The 19,543-nt window shown below is 32.3% G+C and overlaps 1 protein-coding gene across 2 annotated transcripts in view; it reads right to left on the reverse strand.

Moving 5' to 3' along the window:
• Positions 1-1,588: 1,588 nt before the first annotated feature.
• Positions 1,589-19,543, reverse strand: part of REPTOR-BP (REPTOR-binding partner) — a 37,181-nt gene continuing 19,226 nt past the window's right edge. For both annotated transcript variants that reach the window (XM_018519279.1, XM_018519280.1), the window contains exons 2-4: positions 14,561-14,654; positions 3,942-4,063; positions 1,589-2,225 (exon numbers count right to left, since the gene is read on the reverse strand). In XM_018519279.1, coding sequence (XP_018374781.1) covers positions 2,118-2,225; positions 3,942-4,063; positions 14,561-14,654 — 324 coding nt within the window. In that variant the 3' untranslated portion in view covers positions 1,589-2,117. The remainder of the gene's footprint in view (positions 2,226-3,941; positions 4,064-14,560; positions 14,655-19,543) is intronic.

Below are 19,543 nucleotides of genomic sequence, written 5' to 3' on the forward strand. Positions count from 1 at the left end.
AGCAGTAATTCGTCCAGGGATCAAAAAAATAGAAAATATCATTAAATCAATCCATGTACTCCGTATAAGGATAATACTCTTATTTGTTCAGTTTAATCGATATCAACGTTTATAACATCGTTATCGTTACAATTATTACTTCATACTATACGACATTAAGTTCGCTCGTTATTGCTCGAGTTGATTAAAAGCTTCAAGCCAAATTACGTAACAAAATTCGTTTTAAATTTCCGAATGTAATCGTGATAACGGCGATATTGGATTCATCAATTTTTCCTTCTTTTTAACGTACCGTCGAACGAACACGGGAGATGATATCGTCCGTGGACGTATCGCAATCTACGTAAACGGGAGCGGAGAGATTTCATGGCCCGATATAACCCACGTCAAAATATGCAAATTCCCGTTACGCAAAACCGCGACATCGCAGTGTCCACAATGCGATTTCGAAATAACGCCGGCGGAAGTGTGTTGACTTGCACCAAAAGAACAATTTTGCAGAATGTTATCTAAAAATTTAGGTAAATAACAGATCTGAAAATAATTTTGACCATCAAAATAATTATGTGGGAAATTCAAGTATAATGAACAATGTTGCAAAAAAGGTTTGATATTCTAGCAACTTGTTTGAGTATTCTACGGAAAAATATCATTCTATTGCTAAGAAAAGATATAATTCAATTTACTTATTTCTTTTAAGTAACGGATCTTTTTAATAAGAAAAATATTTTCTTAAAAATTATCTTAGGATATACTTACACACACACACACATTACAAATTTTAGGAAAACTCATTATGTATTCAAAGCAAGAATTTATTTTCGAACAATATTAAATCTTACAGGAATTAATTTTCTTTTAAAGAATATTATTTAAAAAATATTACTAAAATTGATTGAAGCAGCAACTTTATATAAAAAGCAAATCGAATTTGTTTTAATTTCAATTTAATAATCGAAGTAATAAACTTATTGAGATTCAAAATATAATATATTTTCAATAAATGTGATACTTGTAATGAACTTACAATAGATTATATAATGGATATATGAATTCTTTTAAAATATTTGAAATAAATAATTATTATTTACGTACAGTATTTTTCTGTGTGTACATAATTATTTTGATAGTGTAAATAAAATTATTTCCAGATCTGTGGGTAACTAAATTTTTAGATACTTTAGCAAAATCATTCTTTTAATGTGGACGCGAATGTTTTTAAAGTAATTTAAAAATATTCAGAGAATTATGATATATGATTCTCATACACACATAGGAAAGTCAGGAAAGCAAGAAATGGTGAACGTCAAGCAGACTCTTGTTTCATCGAAAAATATTGGTTTATTCGACTATCAGACTCTTCCGTACACATATATGAATCAACTTTTGTAATGGCGTAATTTGTACAAAACGATGAATTCTCTGCAGTACAAGAAATACTGCGTGTCGATAAAGTTCAAACGAATCGGTAAACGGTCAACGAGGAAATCTCGCAACGACGCCCTAAACAGACAATACTGAATATATAGATATACTTTGATATACAACGACCGTTTATTCTCCTTCGAGGCGTTAACAGTAATATATCTATAATTACTTTCTTACACCGCAACGATCATGCGAGGGAGGTACATTCTAAACATGAGGCCGTAGACAACCGACCGATGTCCTTAATCAACGAGAATAAAAAATATGTGTCAACGTAACGAGTCGCGATAACAAAATGTACGTATAAAAAAAGGTAACACGATGAGGTAACGAGATAATCAGGGCTAACGATTCCGCCGTTCGGCGAGAGAATTAGGAGGAAAAACAACAGGAAGGAGGAATTTTACTATTTCGCATAAAAAACATATTTTTCAAAAAGGCCGGAAGATCCACTTTTCGCGGTTCATTCAATGGATCAATCACGGTATAGAAGTACTCGAAGTAAAAGAGAAAATTTCAGATTCGCCAACCAATTATTCCCTATTGCCTCGAAGAACAGTAAAAAAGAAAGAGAGATAAGAGAAGACGGAAAGAAAGCTCAACTACGAGGGGGAGTTTCGATCGGAGGAACAAGATAAATGGAACGGCTCAATCCACGTGACTTCCTTATTCCTCGTCTCCTTGGCCGTTTAGTTGCTGCTGGACTGTTCCCGTTTCAGCGAGCCGAATTCCTCCAGCATCGCCTGAAGTCCTTCGGGGACTTGTCCGGCGTCCAATTCCTGAGTCCACTGACGATACTGCAGAAAAACAAATGATGGTGTGTAAAGTACGTAAGTTCCGTCTCTCCGATATGATCTTGTTCATACTAAACCGTCATGCTGGAGATCTTCGGCGGAATCAGAAGGATTTGGGAATGGCCTCATGGATATGCAAGAACACAGGACTTGTCGGGATTTTTCAACTGCTCCTTATGCTCGCAGTACTCGACGGTAGAATCGATAGATGAATAATCTTTTCGACACAAAAAATTTTAACAAGCATTTCCGTACGGCGAATAAGATAAGGACAACGAATACGACCAATCAATAAACAAATAATTCTTTATTTCAAGATTTTTTATAAGTAGACTCTTGTTCTCTATTATTCTATCGTTGAACTCCATTCAGATTTATTGCTACACGAAAAAATAATGTATTAACTGACAACAGTTTAATTGAAAATAATGTTGTAGATTCAATGATAGTATTAATAAAATTAATACACTATGCTCTTGTTTTAATAAAATATTATTTGTGATTTATATTAACTGTGATTAAATTAACAAGATTATTTTCAATCAGATTGTTGTTGGCTAATGATGTTAATATAACATTATTTTTTCACGTATGAGTCGTAATCGAATAAAGAGAACACTAATTTTTATATAAATGATAGAAATTATTTGTGCGAAATATTTCCTACTATAGAAGCTCACAAAAATAAATAAACTGTCGTACGAACCCGCGTGAAGTACTCAAATAATTCTAACAAATACGAGTGCTTTTCTGCGACAAGACAAAACAAAGCAGTATTGCTAAAGAGCGAACCTTTGTATTCCGCCAGAACTTTACACTTTTGCGAGTAACTTAGTTTGCACTTCGAAGGAAGGTTTAAGGAAGACGATAAGGAAGACGATGAGAAAGGCGATGGAAAAGAAAAAGTTTCGAGGTTCTCCAGCTTCCGAAGAATTTGCTTTGCTTTATGTTCAAGATACAACTAATTCAAAGAACTTTGAAGCACATACTTTTTTCTCAATAAAAAAACAGTTGTTTCAAATGTATAATAGATTTTGTTTCTATTTTATTCGATTAATGATGTAGAGTATAATCAAAAATTGATATAAATAAAATTTTAAATATATTTGATTTCTCTTATAATTATAGATGGTGATTTATATAAATATACAAGATGCTTCAGAAAGTGTGTTGCAGTACTTTGTAAAATGTAAAAATTGCTTTTACATTTTACATTATATGCCATAATAATTTTCAAACTATAAACTGTTGAAATTCATGAACTTTTCGCGAACTAAATATCAGAATAAATATCGAAACGTTCTCTATCTTTCAACTTTAAGTTTTTATTTCGATAAAATATCGAAGTAATCGATATTTATATTTAAGAAAGAAAGTTAGTTATAAAAACTGAAATATTGAAACATAAAAGTGAACAACGCTTAATTTTTCTTAATACTTCTGCTAAAGAAGAATTGCATTCAAGCTTAAAAAAAAAGTACAGTGTAATATTTTCACATTTTCTTCGCCAATTGTAGAATATTCAAGTCTAACAAAATTTATTAATATAAGCCGCAATTTATTCGCAAGCATTTATCATTTATCTTATTACTGCAATACGCAGCTTATTCGTCGCAATAAACGATCGTTGATTTTTAAAGAAGAAAATCCTGGATTCTTTACTAGGAACTCTCCATTCTCGCTCGTTCATTTATTAGGAGGGTTAAGAATATGACTCACCATCTCGAGTTCTTTCCGCAGAGCAAGCACCGCCTTTTCTCGATCGGCCACAAGCTCCTCCAGGTACTGATACCTCAGCTTCTTGCGAGCACGGCACTCCCTCGCACTCTGCCGGCTTCGTTCTGTAACAGAATAGCAAACGAACGAGGGTGAGAAAACGCGGATCCATATTAATACGAAGAATCGATATGTAAAGCAGCACAATCCCTGAGACTAAAGTTTCGGCCTCGAATTCGCGTCGAGCATAAATTTCTCTGGTTTTCGTCGTCAGGTTGTGACGTAACGGCAAGCCAAGTGGCAGATGTATATATATCACGAGCTCTACAAGAATTCACGATTTAATAATGTCGCCGAACGCGCAAGACGCATGGTAATGCCGCGGCATATGCGACCGAAAAGCGGAAACTTTTACGAAGACGGACGGTGTGTTACGGTAAGCTATGATTTTGTTCGAATATAGGGAGGAGAAAATAAACGTGTCGCATGGAACAAAGTTGAAGCTCAACGGAATGCGAAACCGATTTAAATAACGACGTCGTTGCAATCTGAAATCTCTAATATTCAAATCCTCGAATCCTATACGGTTCTAGAATTTTATCAGATCGTTGATTTCTGTGCGCTTTATATTCCAAAATTCTCTCAATTCCTGAATTTCTCGAAAATCCGGGATTTTCTAAGGACCGCATTTTATTTCTTTATAGTCACGTTTCTGCTGAAGATGAGTCCAACCAGTGAACTCTTTGAGCAACGCGACACGATTTAACCTTCCGGAGTTAACGACTAAATTTGTAACACAGTTTGTGACATTTTCTCTACAGTCTATAAGACCTATATTTAATTTATGTTAATTAATTTCTAGAAATGATATAACTCGTACAAAAAAATGGATACCTTATACAAGTATACACAGAAAAATTCTATTGCTAAAAGATTATTCAATTTACTTTCTTTCTTTTAAGTAATAGTTATCTTTAACAAAGAATATTTTCTTAATGACAATCTCATAAAATATACTTATTACAAATTTTAGAAAAATCCATTAATATGTACTCAAAATAAGAATTCATTCTTTTGAAGAATATTTTATAAAATTGATCGAAGAAGTTTGTATAATAAGCAAATCGAGTATTTATTTTAATTTAATAATTTTGATTGAAATGTAAAACTTATTAAGATTTAAAATATATTTTGAATAAATTTATGCTTGTGATACGATAGATTTACGGATATATGAACTTTTGAAATATTTGAAATAAATAATTATTATTTGCGTACAGTATGTACTCTTTTGTATGTACATTTTAATAAGAATAATTCAAATTTGCAAATATAACATAAAAAAATTGAATTGTTCAACATTTTTACTAAAGAAATTTATAATTGATTAAATCCAATAGATCTACCGTTTATTAAGCTCCGGAGAATCAATTTAATTTAATAACATTCGTTACGTCATATGTATATTCAATAAAACATTAACAATAATAATAATAATAATAAAGTAAGTTAATTCACACATAAATATTTTCAATTTAATAAAATAGATTCCAATCTTCAAACAAATATTACATTTTATTAGCTCGGTGTTCGAAATTTAGCCGAGATAAAGGCAGAATATTCAGCACGCGTTTGTTTTGTTTATTTCATAACGCGATATAAAATATTTTGTAACGATGACGAATCGGTTATTTTTGTACATTGTACAGCCAGCGTTGTTTATTTGACGAAAGGTCGCGCGTTACCCCACGCGGGGGTTAGATTCGGTCAGACACGCAGCGGAGTGAAATACGTAACGACGTATTGAGGCTCGTCCAGCAGACCTATTCTGTAACTTTTAACGCAAATTTTGTTGTCATTATAACGCTGCTGCGCACCTCTTTCACCATGGCAAAAAAGCTGCGTAGCGGCGTTATAATGATAACGAAATTTGCGTTAAGAGTTACAGAATAGAGTCTCAGGAATGCATTTCGTTTCGCGCATGTGATGTATCATTTTATTCTTCTTCAACATTCGGTGAACATAACAACGATAAATAAAATAATACACCACGCACATCATGTGTGTGAAACAGAATGCATTCTACACAGAAAGGATGATTTTGTTAAAATATCTAAACATTTAGCTAGATTATACATATCCGAAAATAATTTTGTTGGACCATCAAAATAATTATGTAGAACGCTCAAACTGTTTGTTATAACGTCAAAACTTTTTGCAGCATTGATCATTTGAATATTTGAAATTCCTATGTAATTATTTTGAAAGTCCAACAAAATTTTCAGATCTATAGCTATAGATATATAGATCTGAAAATTTTAAGAAAGTTCTAGTAAGGGATTAAATTTTTAGATACTTCAGCAAAATCGTTCTTTCCATGTAGAGGCTTGTCTTTTATTCCCGTACTAGAACTTTCTTCCTCGCTTTCGCCAAATATCAAACACATACCTATCTCACTTTGTTTCGAAAGCGTACGCTAATTCAGCCACAGAAAACAAACCTTAGATAAGTTGCAACGCGCAAAACGCATTCGTAACTTATCGCGACAGCCAATCAAAAGCGATCAATAGTACCATTGACGCTTCTAATTGGCTGTCGTGATAGCGTTATGAATACGTTTTGCGTGTTGCGACTTATCTACATAAGTCTTTACCTATCAAGACGTAAATGCGACAAGTAGCGGTCGTTTCCTATGAGCACCGTAGCGATTATCGGATCGCGTGATTGTGCTAACTTTCGCGCTTAACGACTCGTAGATGTATAGAGGCAACGTGACGGTCACTCACAGTGCGAATATTCCAATTAACTCATTAGAAGCAGAACTCGAGACGATACGTGTGTAATTTGACTAACATTCACCCTAATTGAAAACGTGGAGAATGTGAAAATGACGAAACATGCATTGTCGGATATCATAATCCTCAATTAACGGAAGAGCGCGAAGTATTAACTAATTAACTGTCCTCGAGAGAGAGAGAGAGAGAGAGAGAGAGAGAGAGAGAAAAGGATTTCTGATAACAAAACAAAATTATTCTCTCTCTTGAAGCACTTAATATCTTATCGCAAACTTACGCAGTATAAAAATAAAACAATATTACTACAATATGATAATAAATTCTATTTTCCTCCCTCGAATTAAATAAGACTGACTTATTGTTTTGAGAGTAAATAAATTACATATAAAATTACATATAAATTTAAATTTAAAGTTTTATTCTGATGTTTAGAATAAATCTTTACCCGATATTAAAACACACAATGCTAGCGTCATATTATCTAGTACGAAACCGATCTCTAATTAGATTATTTTATTTTAAATTTAAGAATTTTCTATTTACGAGTAAAATATTTCTCGGTTAACAATAAATATGATTGTCCTTATATCGATTCTATTTTATGATAAATCTAAAAGTAATAGTATCCGGAAATCTTTTCTATGGATGTGATTTCTGAAGTATTAATTAATTTTTTAACATAATGTGAGTTGTGTAAGATTTTAAAATGAATGACGTATGCACATCAAATCTCGATTGCGGATGCAAATGTGGAGAGAAAATAGTCACATCTTTTTTCCTACATTCTTTCGCGTTATTCTTCCATCGGAATGTAATAAATCGTGCGTCCGGTGCGATTAAATGTCGGAAGTGTCGCGCAAAATACCGCGCGATCGTTGTATTTTATTACTGCGTGTGATCGTAATTAATCGTGCTTTCGTGAGTGTCTTGTGTTGTGCAAACAAAAAGGATCTGTAAAGAGGAGAAGGCCAAGGAGAGGCATCAGATGATGACAGAAATATCACAAGGTAATTTGTTATTTATTATTTTTATAGAACTTGGATCCTTTACTTATTAATAGATAATTAACATAAGAATTAGGAAAAAATATTGTTGTAAATGCTTATAATAGTACTTAAAAAAAACTTTTTTGTGTAATAATTTTTTTAAATAGCAATTACTTTTATCATTAGTGTAATTTGAATTTTATATTTTACAGATCAACGTAGATGCAACATACATTACGACAATTTCAACGGTGAGTAACAATTAAATTTTTTAATGTAATGTAATAAATCTATAAAAATTACAACATAAATTTCTATATGTATGAAAAAGCACAAAAATTATTATTCTATTATTCTAAATGGTATATACATTAACATTTAGAATAATAGAATAATTCAGACAAATACAAACACATATCTGTCAGATTCATTATTTTATGATGGGCTAGAACAGATCAAAATTAATAAATATTTAATTCTGGACTACAATTATTTAACTTATTGTGCATAGAAAAATACACGAACATATAAAAAAAAATTCGATGTTATTTATTAATATATTTTTGTCTTTTATTATATCAGTTATAAGATATATTAATTGTTTGACATTTATATAGCATATTTATTAATATTTGCCAATCATTTTATACAGAGGCAAAATTTTCGGGAAAATAACTAAAATTATCATGAAGGTATAATATATTGATTTTAATTTAGGCGTTTTAGTGTCGAAATAAATATTAAATAAAATTTTTGATTCAACATTTATGGAGATAAATAGTGAAAAAACAAGAAAAATGAGAAAGCAGTACAACAAAACTGTAACGAAAATACTGATGTTTTTATAAAATAACATATAAATTATAACGATCGACAGATATTTGTTATTTCTGCATTTTGTGATATAATAAATAAAAACTGATATCCGTAAAACATGATCGAGGAAAACTGGTATAGATGTTTTTCTCTCGATTCTCTTCCTAAATATATATTTAATGGAATTTGAGCTCTGTACGTTTAACCCAAGTTTAACCTCTTTATTATGTATTTCCTTCCAGAATTAAATGTTATTTATTATATTGATACCAAAAGCAATACTTGAGAATTCTTTCAATATGTATACAAATAAATATATAAATAAAGGACACAATAAATGTATTACAATTCCATCGCGTAATCAAATAAAATTTAATAAAAAGCACGGTAACAATTATTAGATGTATTTATTAATACATACACGTATAACATGCTAATGCTAATCTATCATAACCTATCCAACTGTTTATTGCTGATTTAATTTTATATCACTTTATATCAAAAGCAAAATTAAATAATGAAATAATACGAGATTTTAACTATTTATGTGGTACATGTAATATTGCGGGATGTCTCATAAAAACCGTGTATTTTATATTTTAATGGTATTCCGATTTATATTTAACTTAATTAAGGCGACCATGTTGCCTTAATTAAGTTAAATATAAATACACAGTTGATTTCTCATCAAAATAAGATTATCGAATCGCGTCACAAGGTAATCATAAAACTTTTATAAAGTATTCTTGTTTTCATTATAAATGCTTTCCCTTTTTTTCTTATTTTCCGATACATTTTTAAGGTGTAGGATACGATTTAAGACTACAAAATCCTCACATTTAAGCACGAAATTGTGAGCATTAGTACCTCTGATTTATAGATTCTCGAAGATTTTTTTATTGCGAGTTAAAGAACTGTTATAGATTTCAAAGTTGCTAAGCTATCAGATTATCACATAGTTTCATAAATAGCAAATTTCTTTCACGGGAACCATTGCACGTCCAGATATAATAAACGTCTTTTATGACCGAGGTTCGCAAACACGCTATCGTTCATAGCTCATAGCTAGAACCGCCTTTTACGCGGCAATAAACGTCATACGTCTCATTGCGGGCCTTTAAGGGCGACCAAGTCACCCGCGAATTTTCGCAGTCTGTAGAGCGTTGATCGGTCCAACACCGTTTATCGGAAAGAGATTCGTCGGTGTCGATTGAAGCTGACGCGCGATCGGCGTTACGCCTTGGAAATCGATACCGGTGCGGTGCGCCGCGGAAATTAAGCGTTCTCGCACAGTCAATTTGTGGCTTCATTTAGGATCTCATTGCGACGGCCGACATCTGGACTGAGGCGAAGCGAAAAACCCGAGCGGATTTAAATAAAGTCGGTTCTGTTACCCGTACGGAATAAAATGGAGAGTTCGTTCGTTCGAACGACCAAGAACGACCTCGGAAAAGACACACGTGCAATTTCCGTCGATATGCAGGTCGTCGTGAAACCACAGGATATCTTTTAACGACAGATAGGAGACAAGTTGAAGAAAATACGATTGTTTTAACCCTTTAATGAATTGCAATTGCTAAATCGACCGTTGTATAGAAAATCCAACAAAAACAGTGAATAAACAAGACTGAAAATTCAATTTTCAAAGTGAGAGATTAATAGCTTTTTAGCGGAAAAAAATCCACATGGAACTCTAAAAATTTGTGTTATTTTATAAAAGAATAATAAAACATTAATGCTTGCGAAATTAAATGAAATTAAAAGTTCAGTTTTAAACAATCAAAAGTAATAAAAAGATTTGCAATATATCGTTGTTCTTCATGGCTTTTTTGACAGGAAAATGAATTCACGTATAGAACTCTAAATATTAGTGTTTTATAAGGAATTAATAAGATGGAAAATCAATATTTGCAAAATTAAATGCAATTGAAATTTTAAACAAAAGTAGTAAAACGTTAAAATATATTATTGTTTTGCAAAGGAGAATGTTAAAAAGGGACCAATTTCTGCCTAAAAAAATATAAGTAAAAAGAATATTTTTTGTAGATTTTGACCTCCTGGATACGATAAACTACAAAAGTTCGTGAGAGGAATATTTAGGGAACATCTTCCAAATTAAACAAAAACATGAAAATTTGGATGTTCGCATGTTTAATTTTTCGAGATGTTTCTTTTCGCTTATATACAATTTATTTAAGCGAAAATCAAAATATATATTTATTTAAAAAACGATATTCCTTTTATTACACTCACTTGGACAGAATCAGCTGCTTTTTAACATCCTCCTATCAAATATGACTTATGCCCGTTTCTATGTAGTTTTAACTTTAATCTTAGTTCAATTAATTCTTCATTTTTTTTAGTTCTAAAAATTAGAAAAAGATAAAGAGTAACTTAAACCGAGATTAAAGTTAATCTATATTGGTAGAAACGAGCATTAATTTTTCCATATGTATTAAAACTTAAATATAATAATAAGCTGGAAAGTTTTCGCTGCGGATAATACCTGTAAATTATCTATAACTAATAATAGAGAGGATCGAGAGCAAATACATAGATACTGTATGGATTGAACGACGTGTGTTCTGCGGAAAGGATCGCATTGCGATCGCAAAGAACCATCGGTGGCGAACATGCGGAAGAAAGGGAGAACGAAATAGCACGCACCAAGCGATTATAAAGTTTCTCCGTTCCCGAATGAGAGGACGCGCGTTCCAGAAATAACCCCGTGAAATTACTCGGTGCTGGTCCATGCAACAGCCACGGGGCGCGGCATCAACGCGGCGAGTTAGTTTCCCGTCCAACCTCTCCTTCTATTCTTCACTCTTCTCTTCTCGCTTTTGTTACCCCGAGGAGCTTCGCGGCAGAAATGGCGGAATTGCAAAATAGCCAAACGATAACCGTACGGTAAGAGCGCGGTCGGTAATCCTCGTTCGCCGAGGTATCGAGAAACCGCTGTGGGACGACCTGAGTATAAATATTCATTCGCCGAAGAGATAAACGTTCCTGTCCAACGGTTCGCACCATTTCGTGCAACCTTACAGCGTGAACGAATGCAAAATAGAAGTCGCGTATACAATTAGTAGATACGCGATTCTCTCTTCGCGTGAAAGACGTGCTGTTGCAGCTACTAAACGTTTTAATCAAGAAACGCGGTAGACGTCGACACGCTATAAGTACATATACGCATAAAGTCAGAGTGCAGCGAATGGCTGATATATCTGCTGGCCACACATACATTCGTTTTATTGTCTTGTAGAACACGCTATCTCTCTATTTCACGCGAGTTTTCGTACCTGGATTAAAGAAGCGTTGAAGAATTAAAACATACTTATAGAGAGAGAGAGAGAGAGAGAGAGAGAGAGAGAGAGAGAGAGAGAAACTTTGTGATATTTATATATATAGTTACTTTATAACTTTATAGTTAATTTTCGGTTGCTAACTATATGTAATAGGGTAACTCCGGTATAACTAACTTCCGCCGTGGAAGTCAGAAAAAATAGGAGTGGGGGTAATTTTTTCGCAACTACTCTGTTACATGCCTTTATGTTATATTAGAATGATTACTGTAAGGCGTGTAAAAGACCTAGTGATTATTTCGTGATACATACGTGTAGAGGAATAGTAAAGCATGTTGTATAGCAAAATACAAGTGCTTTGCTTCGGTATTCTTTGTTTAGCTTGTTGAAACCCTTGTATTTTTGCCATATATCCCACCCATTATCTATATATAGCAAAAATGCAAGATTTCAAAAAGTTTATTTTTTAATACGAAAACTAAATATTTCGGATTTCTAATTTTTTTTTCATAGTAGTAGACAGTACAAAGTTTTTACTGATATAGTTCGTTTATTTTAAACATAGTAAATAATACTTAATAAATTAAATTTTTGATATGTGCGGCGTATATACCGGAGTTACCCTATATGTATGTATTTATATTTTGACCGTATATTTGAAAAACTCAATTAATACTATAATGTAACTGCCTATTACGGTCCGAGCTGGATCTTTGTTGCTTTAAATAATTCAATCTTGAATTACTAATATATCCTATATATGTACTTGCATATATACCATATTGTAGTCTTTTTCAAACTGCGCGCCGAATTGTTTTTCCGGACTAAATAAACGGACTAAATAGCATATATGTATGATTGATACATATATAGTTATTATTAATACCATAATAATAGTCATAATTATAATTATAATAATATGTAATTATAGTTACAATATCAAAAAGTTTTTCTCTCAGTGCATCGGAGAAATAGATAAAAGTCGGTCCAGTGGCCACAATATCCGCGTTTATTATTCCTTTGATCATCGTCCTTACTTTTAACATGTACAGGGTAACAAAAAAGTTTGGTCACAAAATTTTATCAACTCATTAATAACATGTATATTTAAAAAAAAAACAAAATTAAATATCAAAAATACTTAATAATTAATACACTGAAAAAAGAAATATTCATTTGACTAAATCTTAATTCATCTTTATTTCTTTCGGTGAAAAATGTATGCATTTAAGTCCAACGTATTATATTTGACTTAAATACATATATTCTCCAACAAAAGAAATAAAAACAACTAAATTAATTTAGTCAAATGGACAATTTTTTCTCGGTGCTTCCAAAATCACCTTTAGCTTTGATGCAAATTTTAAGACGCTTCGGGGACATGTCAACAATTGCCTGCGTTTTTTCATTATTAAATTTTCCCAGAAAGTCAATAGAGCGGCCTTTAGTTCATCATCAGATGAAAATCTTTTGGCCCAGACTCTTTTTAGTATTTAATAAGATGTAACTATAACACTTCAGAATTTTGTTTAATACGTTACTACCCATGTAGCAAGCTGATGTCTTTAATGTCATTTTAACGTGAAAATAACGTCAAATAACGTCACCTTGCTACTTGAGTAATAATTTACGAGATAAATGCACAAAATTTTGTCACACAAACCTTTTTGTCACTTTTTATATAATAACAATGTATATTATTATATTACATAATGTTAACTGTTTACATAAATAGGAATTATTATATTCTGTAAAATTTAAAAAAAACGGAAAATAGTTAAACGTTTGATGGCGATGATGTCTTTAACGTCATTTTAACAGAAAAATGACGATAAATAATATCAACTCGTAATGATTTGAGTAATGATTTGACAAACGCACAAAACTTTGTGGTCAAACTTTTCGTCACCCTATATTTTTGCCACTCAGAATTAGGAAAGATATTTTTCCAAATGAACTCTATCGAAAATCTGTATAATATATAATGTATTTTTATAAAATAATAATTTCCAATTACAACCAATTCATACATATAGATTATTCTATGTCTACGAATCAATCAGCATAACATCGAAAAGTTCACTTATTACATTGTAATTAGTATAAATTATTAGATTATAATTAGTATAATGTATTATTCTCTGTATAACCAATTAAAGCATCGACACAACAATGATGGACAAAATCTAATCAAATCGATAATTGATTGCGATTGTATTTTAAGTAATCAATGGCCTATAATTTATAATAAAATATTAATCAATATCCGATTATTATCAAATAATAAATCATAAAAATAATATCAATCACAGTCACAGTTAAATTACCTCAGTCATTCAAATAATTATATTTTTATTACAATTTTAATTGAATAAATTAATATAATATGTTACACTACTGAAACGAATCTAATAACTTCGTTTCATTTTATAATTATTAGATAATGATTAATGAGCAATGACAGACCATCCAATTCATATTTATGCATTATTTAATGAATTTTAATCATAATTATTTAATTACTGATTCCAAATTATTTCATTAATCTAATTGGAGCAACAATTAATTGTATTGTCGCACAATTTCACCGTAGTGTGAAACAATTTCAATTCGAGTCGCAATCAAGATAAAATCGTATTATAAGCATTATAACGGCGACAAGATCGCGAAATGTTAAAGCAGGTGTCTAGGAGATGTCGACAAGTATCCTTCACGTAGCTACTTACCGAGCTTAGCTTTCATGTCCGCCTTGTCCGCCGCCTTCCTGCCAGGCTTGCGTCCCCTCTTGCCCCCCTCTTTCCGATCACCGCGAGATCCCTCCTGCAAATAAAAAAAGATAATAGTTATTTGCGGAAAAATTTATTATACCCTGTAAATATTAATCCTCCATCAGCAATTATATTTTTCCCCTTCCATCTGCAATTTGAGTCTTTTTTGGCACAAGTCAAATGTCACTCTCAAATTTCACTCTCATTTTTATTCATATTTTTCATTGTATTAAATGAAAGTAATTAACATTTCAATTAAAAATTATTTGGTAATGCAATTTTTTTTAAAACCTAGAATAGTATAATGCAATTTTTTTGCTAAGTCCAAGATTTTTACTATTCTAGATTTAAAAAAAAATTCAGGGTTACTTTTCAACATGTTTATTACATTACCAAATAGTTTTTTATATTAATGTTAAAATCTTTATTTAAAGACCGGAGCTTTCTAACGAAGTAACTTGTGAAAGATCTTGTTTTCTAAGAGCTTTCGAAGTCGCTGAATTCGATTTGGTTCAGAATTTTAAAATTGAAATTTCAAAAAGTGATTTGATTATCGCGAAACTCGGTTTTAGGATAGTCTTGGTATCTAAGTTTGAATGTAGCCTGAAAATATCGAATTTCATCAAGAAGATAACCTCCATGAAATAGAAGTCACAGAACTTACAATCAAAGTTTGAAAGTTAGTTTGAAAATCAGTATTAACTATTATTTGGCATAGCTTTGATGAGCTTCAAATAAAGCAAAACTAGGAACTTTATGTTACTTTGCAATGAATTCTAAAACCGAGAGTTGTATAATAGTCAAATTATATATTTTTCTGTCCATTTTGAATTTTGTATTTTTGACTTGAATTCGAGTAAAGCATTACCAAATTATCCCATAGGCCAAGTTTCGTAAAAATCGAGCGAGTAATTTATAAAATAAAAAAGAGTGACCCCAAATGGGATCGTCGGTTCACAAAGGATTAATAAAAATTTAAATTTGAGCAAAAATGAGAGTAAAATTTGAGAGTGAAATTTCGCTTGTATCAAAAAAGACCCAGATTTTGCAGGAAAAAAGTTAATAAGTTACGAGCTGCTAATCGACATCGACATACGCTTTCCTCTCTGACGCAACCAAGATATCGTGCATCAAAATAGAGAGATCAGCCATTCGTTAAAACCAATCCATTTCGCACCCGCGGCTTCACCGCTGATCGGCTTTTACCGACTCCATGGAGAGACTAGTGAATAATTCTACCGAGTTGTTCATGATTAATGATCGCATCGTGGATGGTATTTGCGCGGGGGTAACGCGACGGTGACAAATCTTGCGCGAAAAGCCGAGACGACATTAAAAATTGACGCGCTGCAAAACGGGCGGTTGGATTATTACGCAGCCTACCGAAACGAAAACGCGCGCAATGAATAATTCGCCGCGGGGTAATTTACGATTCAATCGGACCGCGGTCTCACGTACGAGCGCACACGCGACCGCTATAATACCGCTTGATCCGCGCCAGAGTTTCGCCCCGATTAATATCTTGGGCGAGATACGGCAGTGTCGTTTTCAATAGAAACAAAAGCTCATTGTGTCGCCTAGGAGAAAGACCATGCCCCAAGTTTACATCGATGAAAAGTTCGAGGATAAAATCATCTCCACCCGTGAAAATTTTCACCCCCCGATCGTAAACGCGAAATGAGCAATCGCTGTCTCGCCGACTCTATGATATCCCTTTTCTTGCGCGGTCACAAAAGTGTAATGAGCGTTATTCAATACCGGCGAACGCTCGAGACCAAACGATATCCAACAAACGTCAGCTTCGCCGGCGATACAGTTACACAGCTTTGAACTTTATGATCGTCGTAATCTAATCTATCAGATGAAATCGAGCGGAGGATGACGAGCCGTATTAACTCCCTGAATTTATTTTCTCCTCTGCACAGCAGAATTCTCAGTTTGACTTTATTTTCAGCAAGATTTAGACACACAAAAAAACCGAGATAATCTAAGATCGTTATTTTAATGTGCAGAAAGAACAATTTCGCTGAAGCATCTAAAAATTTATAACAGATTAAATACAGATCTCTGAAAATAATTTTATTAGACTATCAAATAATTATGGAGAACACTCAAGCTGGTAGCTAAAATATTAAAATGTTTTGCAGCATTGTTCATCATGTTTGAATTTCCTGTATAATGATTTTGATAGTTTCAACAAAATTATTTTCAGATCTATATCTATATGGGACAAAATTTAATTTTAAAATCTTAATACAGATTTTTTTAATAGTATTAAGTAAACATTTCCTTACAGTAATTAACCCAACAAAAAAAATGGTAGTAAAAAAGCCAAATTAATGGTTGTTGTATCAAATATGTTTACATTTAGTAAATATTTCTTTAGAACTATTTAAACAAATATTTATTAAAATTTAATATTTTTTCAGTGTAAGTAAATTTTTAAATACTTTAACAAAATTGTTCTTTCCGTAATTACCTGCATTTTTCTGCTCTGGATAATAGAATTCTAGTTGTTTCATTTTCAGCGAGATTTAAACAAAAAAAAGTCGAGATATTCTAAAGAAATTATTTTATTATTGCCTGTATATTTTCAATATTTCATTTATACTAGGGCTCAGACAAAAGATTCGAACATGTTGAATATTCGATCTATTCAAATAGTTCAAAGTTGAAAAAAATGAGCATCTAATTTGAATATTTCGGACAGTTCGAACAGTTCGAGCTGAAACGATCAGTATGAAATGTTAATTCGTTATGTCTAAAGTTTGGACGATTCGTAAACAAATATAATATGCCTTGGAAACAAAAGAGCAGTTTTTCACGAGACTTGAATATATAAACATTACAAAAATGTCAAAAAGAAAAAGTCGCGGCATAGTCATATTCAGGTTTATCCTGAGGACGACTTGTTATGTCTGAGTTCGAAATGTAATAAATTCGAACTTTCAGTTGAAATAGTTCGAACATACATTCAGTCCGAACTATTTAACGTTCGAACTTGAGATTGAAACTGTTCGAACTGTCAAATCGTCTGATGTTTCCGAGCACTAATTTATACATTAGTTATAATATACTGAACGTCTCGAAATTGACGTCATACACAGCAGACATGGTTATTCTTTCTAAAATTTGAAATTATAATATTTATTATTGAACTTCTTATTTTTGATATATTTATACATATTTTTTTGAAATTGAGAATAAAATAATACATCCTTAATTGTAAAGCGTGTTACTTATGTCCGGTTTTTCATTTTTTTTTTATTGTGATTAAACTTATCCTGATAATAGTATAAAAATTGTATTTTTCTAGCTATAGTTAATCGCCAAACTAATGGTTGTATAGTGAATTTAAAGTTATTACTATGAAACTATCAGTTTAATGATTAATCATAGGAAGAAAAATATTTTTACATCAAGTTAATCCGAGATGAGGTTAATTCTAAACCACAAGTTAACCAGAAAAATCGAGTCTCATACTCAGAAAAATTTCTGGTTGAAATTCTGGTTAATTCAACTAGAATTATAATAAATTCAACCAGAAAATTTTGATTTGTTCATTTTTAAGCAGAATTCCAATGCAACCAGACTCTTTTTCCAGTGTAGAATTATTTGCGAGTCGCGTTCTTCGACGACATATGGATTCTCCACAATCTCGCGCGTTTTTGATGCTTCATATGTACTATTATGATACAAGCCACATCGCGCGCGCATTCCTATTTACTTTATAGTTTCCTTGTCCCGAGAATATTATTTATGCAAAGTATACATTTCTCGTGTATACAAACTGCCTCGAGTCAAATGAACGAGCTGCGCGCATACATTTTCGCGAATTGCATTTTCGCACGAGGTTCTCATTTCGTCCCGTAACGAAAAACGGGCGGTCACACGTGAAAACGATTTCAACACGGAGTAATTACCTGGAGGAGCAATTTCGCAGACTTGGGAGCACAGTGGACTACAAGCGGACGCGACACACGCCAGATAGAAATGCGCCCACCATCTTGCCGGCGAGTCGTTAAAATTTACACGCCTCTCGAGCATGGTTGTTGCATACGGCGGCCGTTAGATATGCATACGCCCTCAAGGATGACAAGATACAAATTTTCGCTCTCTTTTAGGACCGCTACAACCTGTCCGCACCTCTCAATCCTATCTGGTATTAAATCTCCCAGAATCTCTGTTCTTTTTTTCCAGAATACTTCCAGCTTTTTTAATCGGTCGATAACCACCCTCTTATTAGTCCACAAGAGCAGAGTGGTTAGGATCTCCTTCTCTGATTTACAACCCCCCCCCCCCCCCCCCCCCCCCCCCGTCATTGTGTGCGATAATTGGAATTGATTCCCGTATGCAAAAAAAAAAAATGCAGAAACGTCGAAATATCGTGCCAACAATTACGCAACCTGAAAATCGAGAGCGTAGTACGCAAATAGAGGATGTTCACGGCCACTTTTTACAAATTAGTAGTGTAAATTAGTAGTAGTGTATTGTAGTTACACTGACGAGACAAACGATATGGATGTAAACATCTCGTTAACAAATATAATATTTTTTATGGTATCCCAGGAATATTGAGTTATCTGTCAACTATTTTTTTAAAAACAATCAGCATTTTCCCAATGGAAAAAAACAGTACGCCGATTAAATAATATAACTATCAGAGATTCTTTCAGAATTTTGAGCTGAAAAATTTTGATGATTTAACTTTTTAAAATGTAAACGGATTATTTTCCGATTAGTTTAATAAATAAACTTTATTTTTTAAATTATAATAAATTTAATAATCGTAACTAAGTGATAAAAATAATTAAAATATTAACTTACAAAAACTTTTAATTAAATATATAAAATATAGTGCAATCCGTTCCGAAATACTTCATATGCAATGTTATGTCAGTTTTGCTTCTTTACAACATTTCAACACAGAAAGAACGATTT

The sequence above is a fragment of the Trachymyrmex cornetzi genome, unplaced genomic scaffold, assembly GCF_001594075.2.
Source record: "Trachymyrmex cornetzi isolate Tcor2-1 unplaced genomic scaffold, Tcor1.1 scaffold83, whole genome shotgun sequence".
Taxonomy (NCBI): domain Eukaryota; kingdom Metazoa; phylum Arthropoda; class Insecta; order Hymenoptera; family Formicidae; genus Trachymyrmex; species Trachymyrmex cornetzi.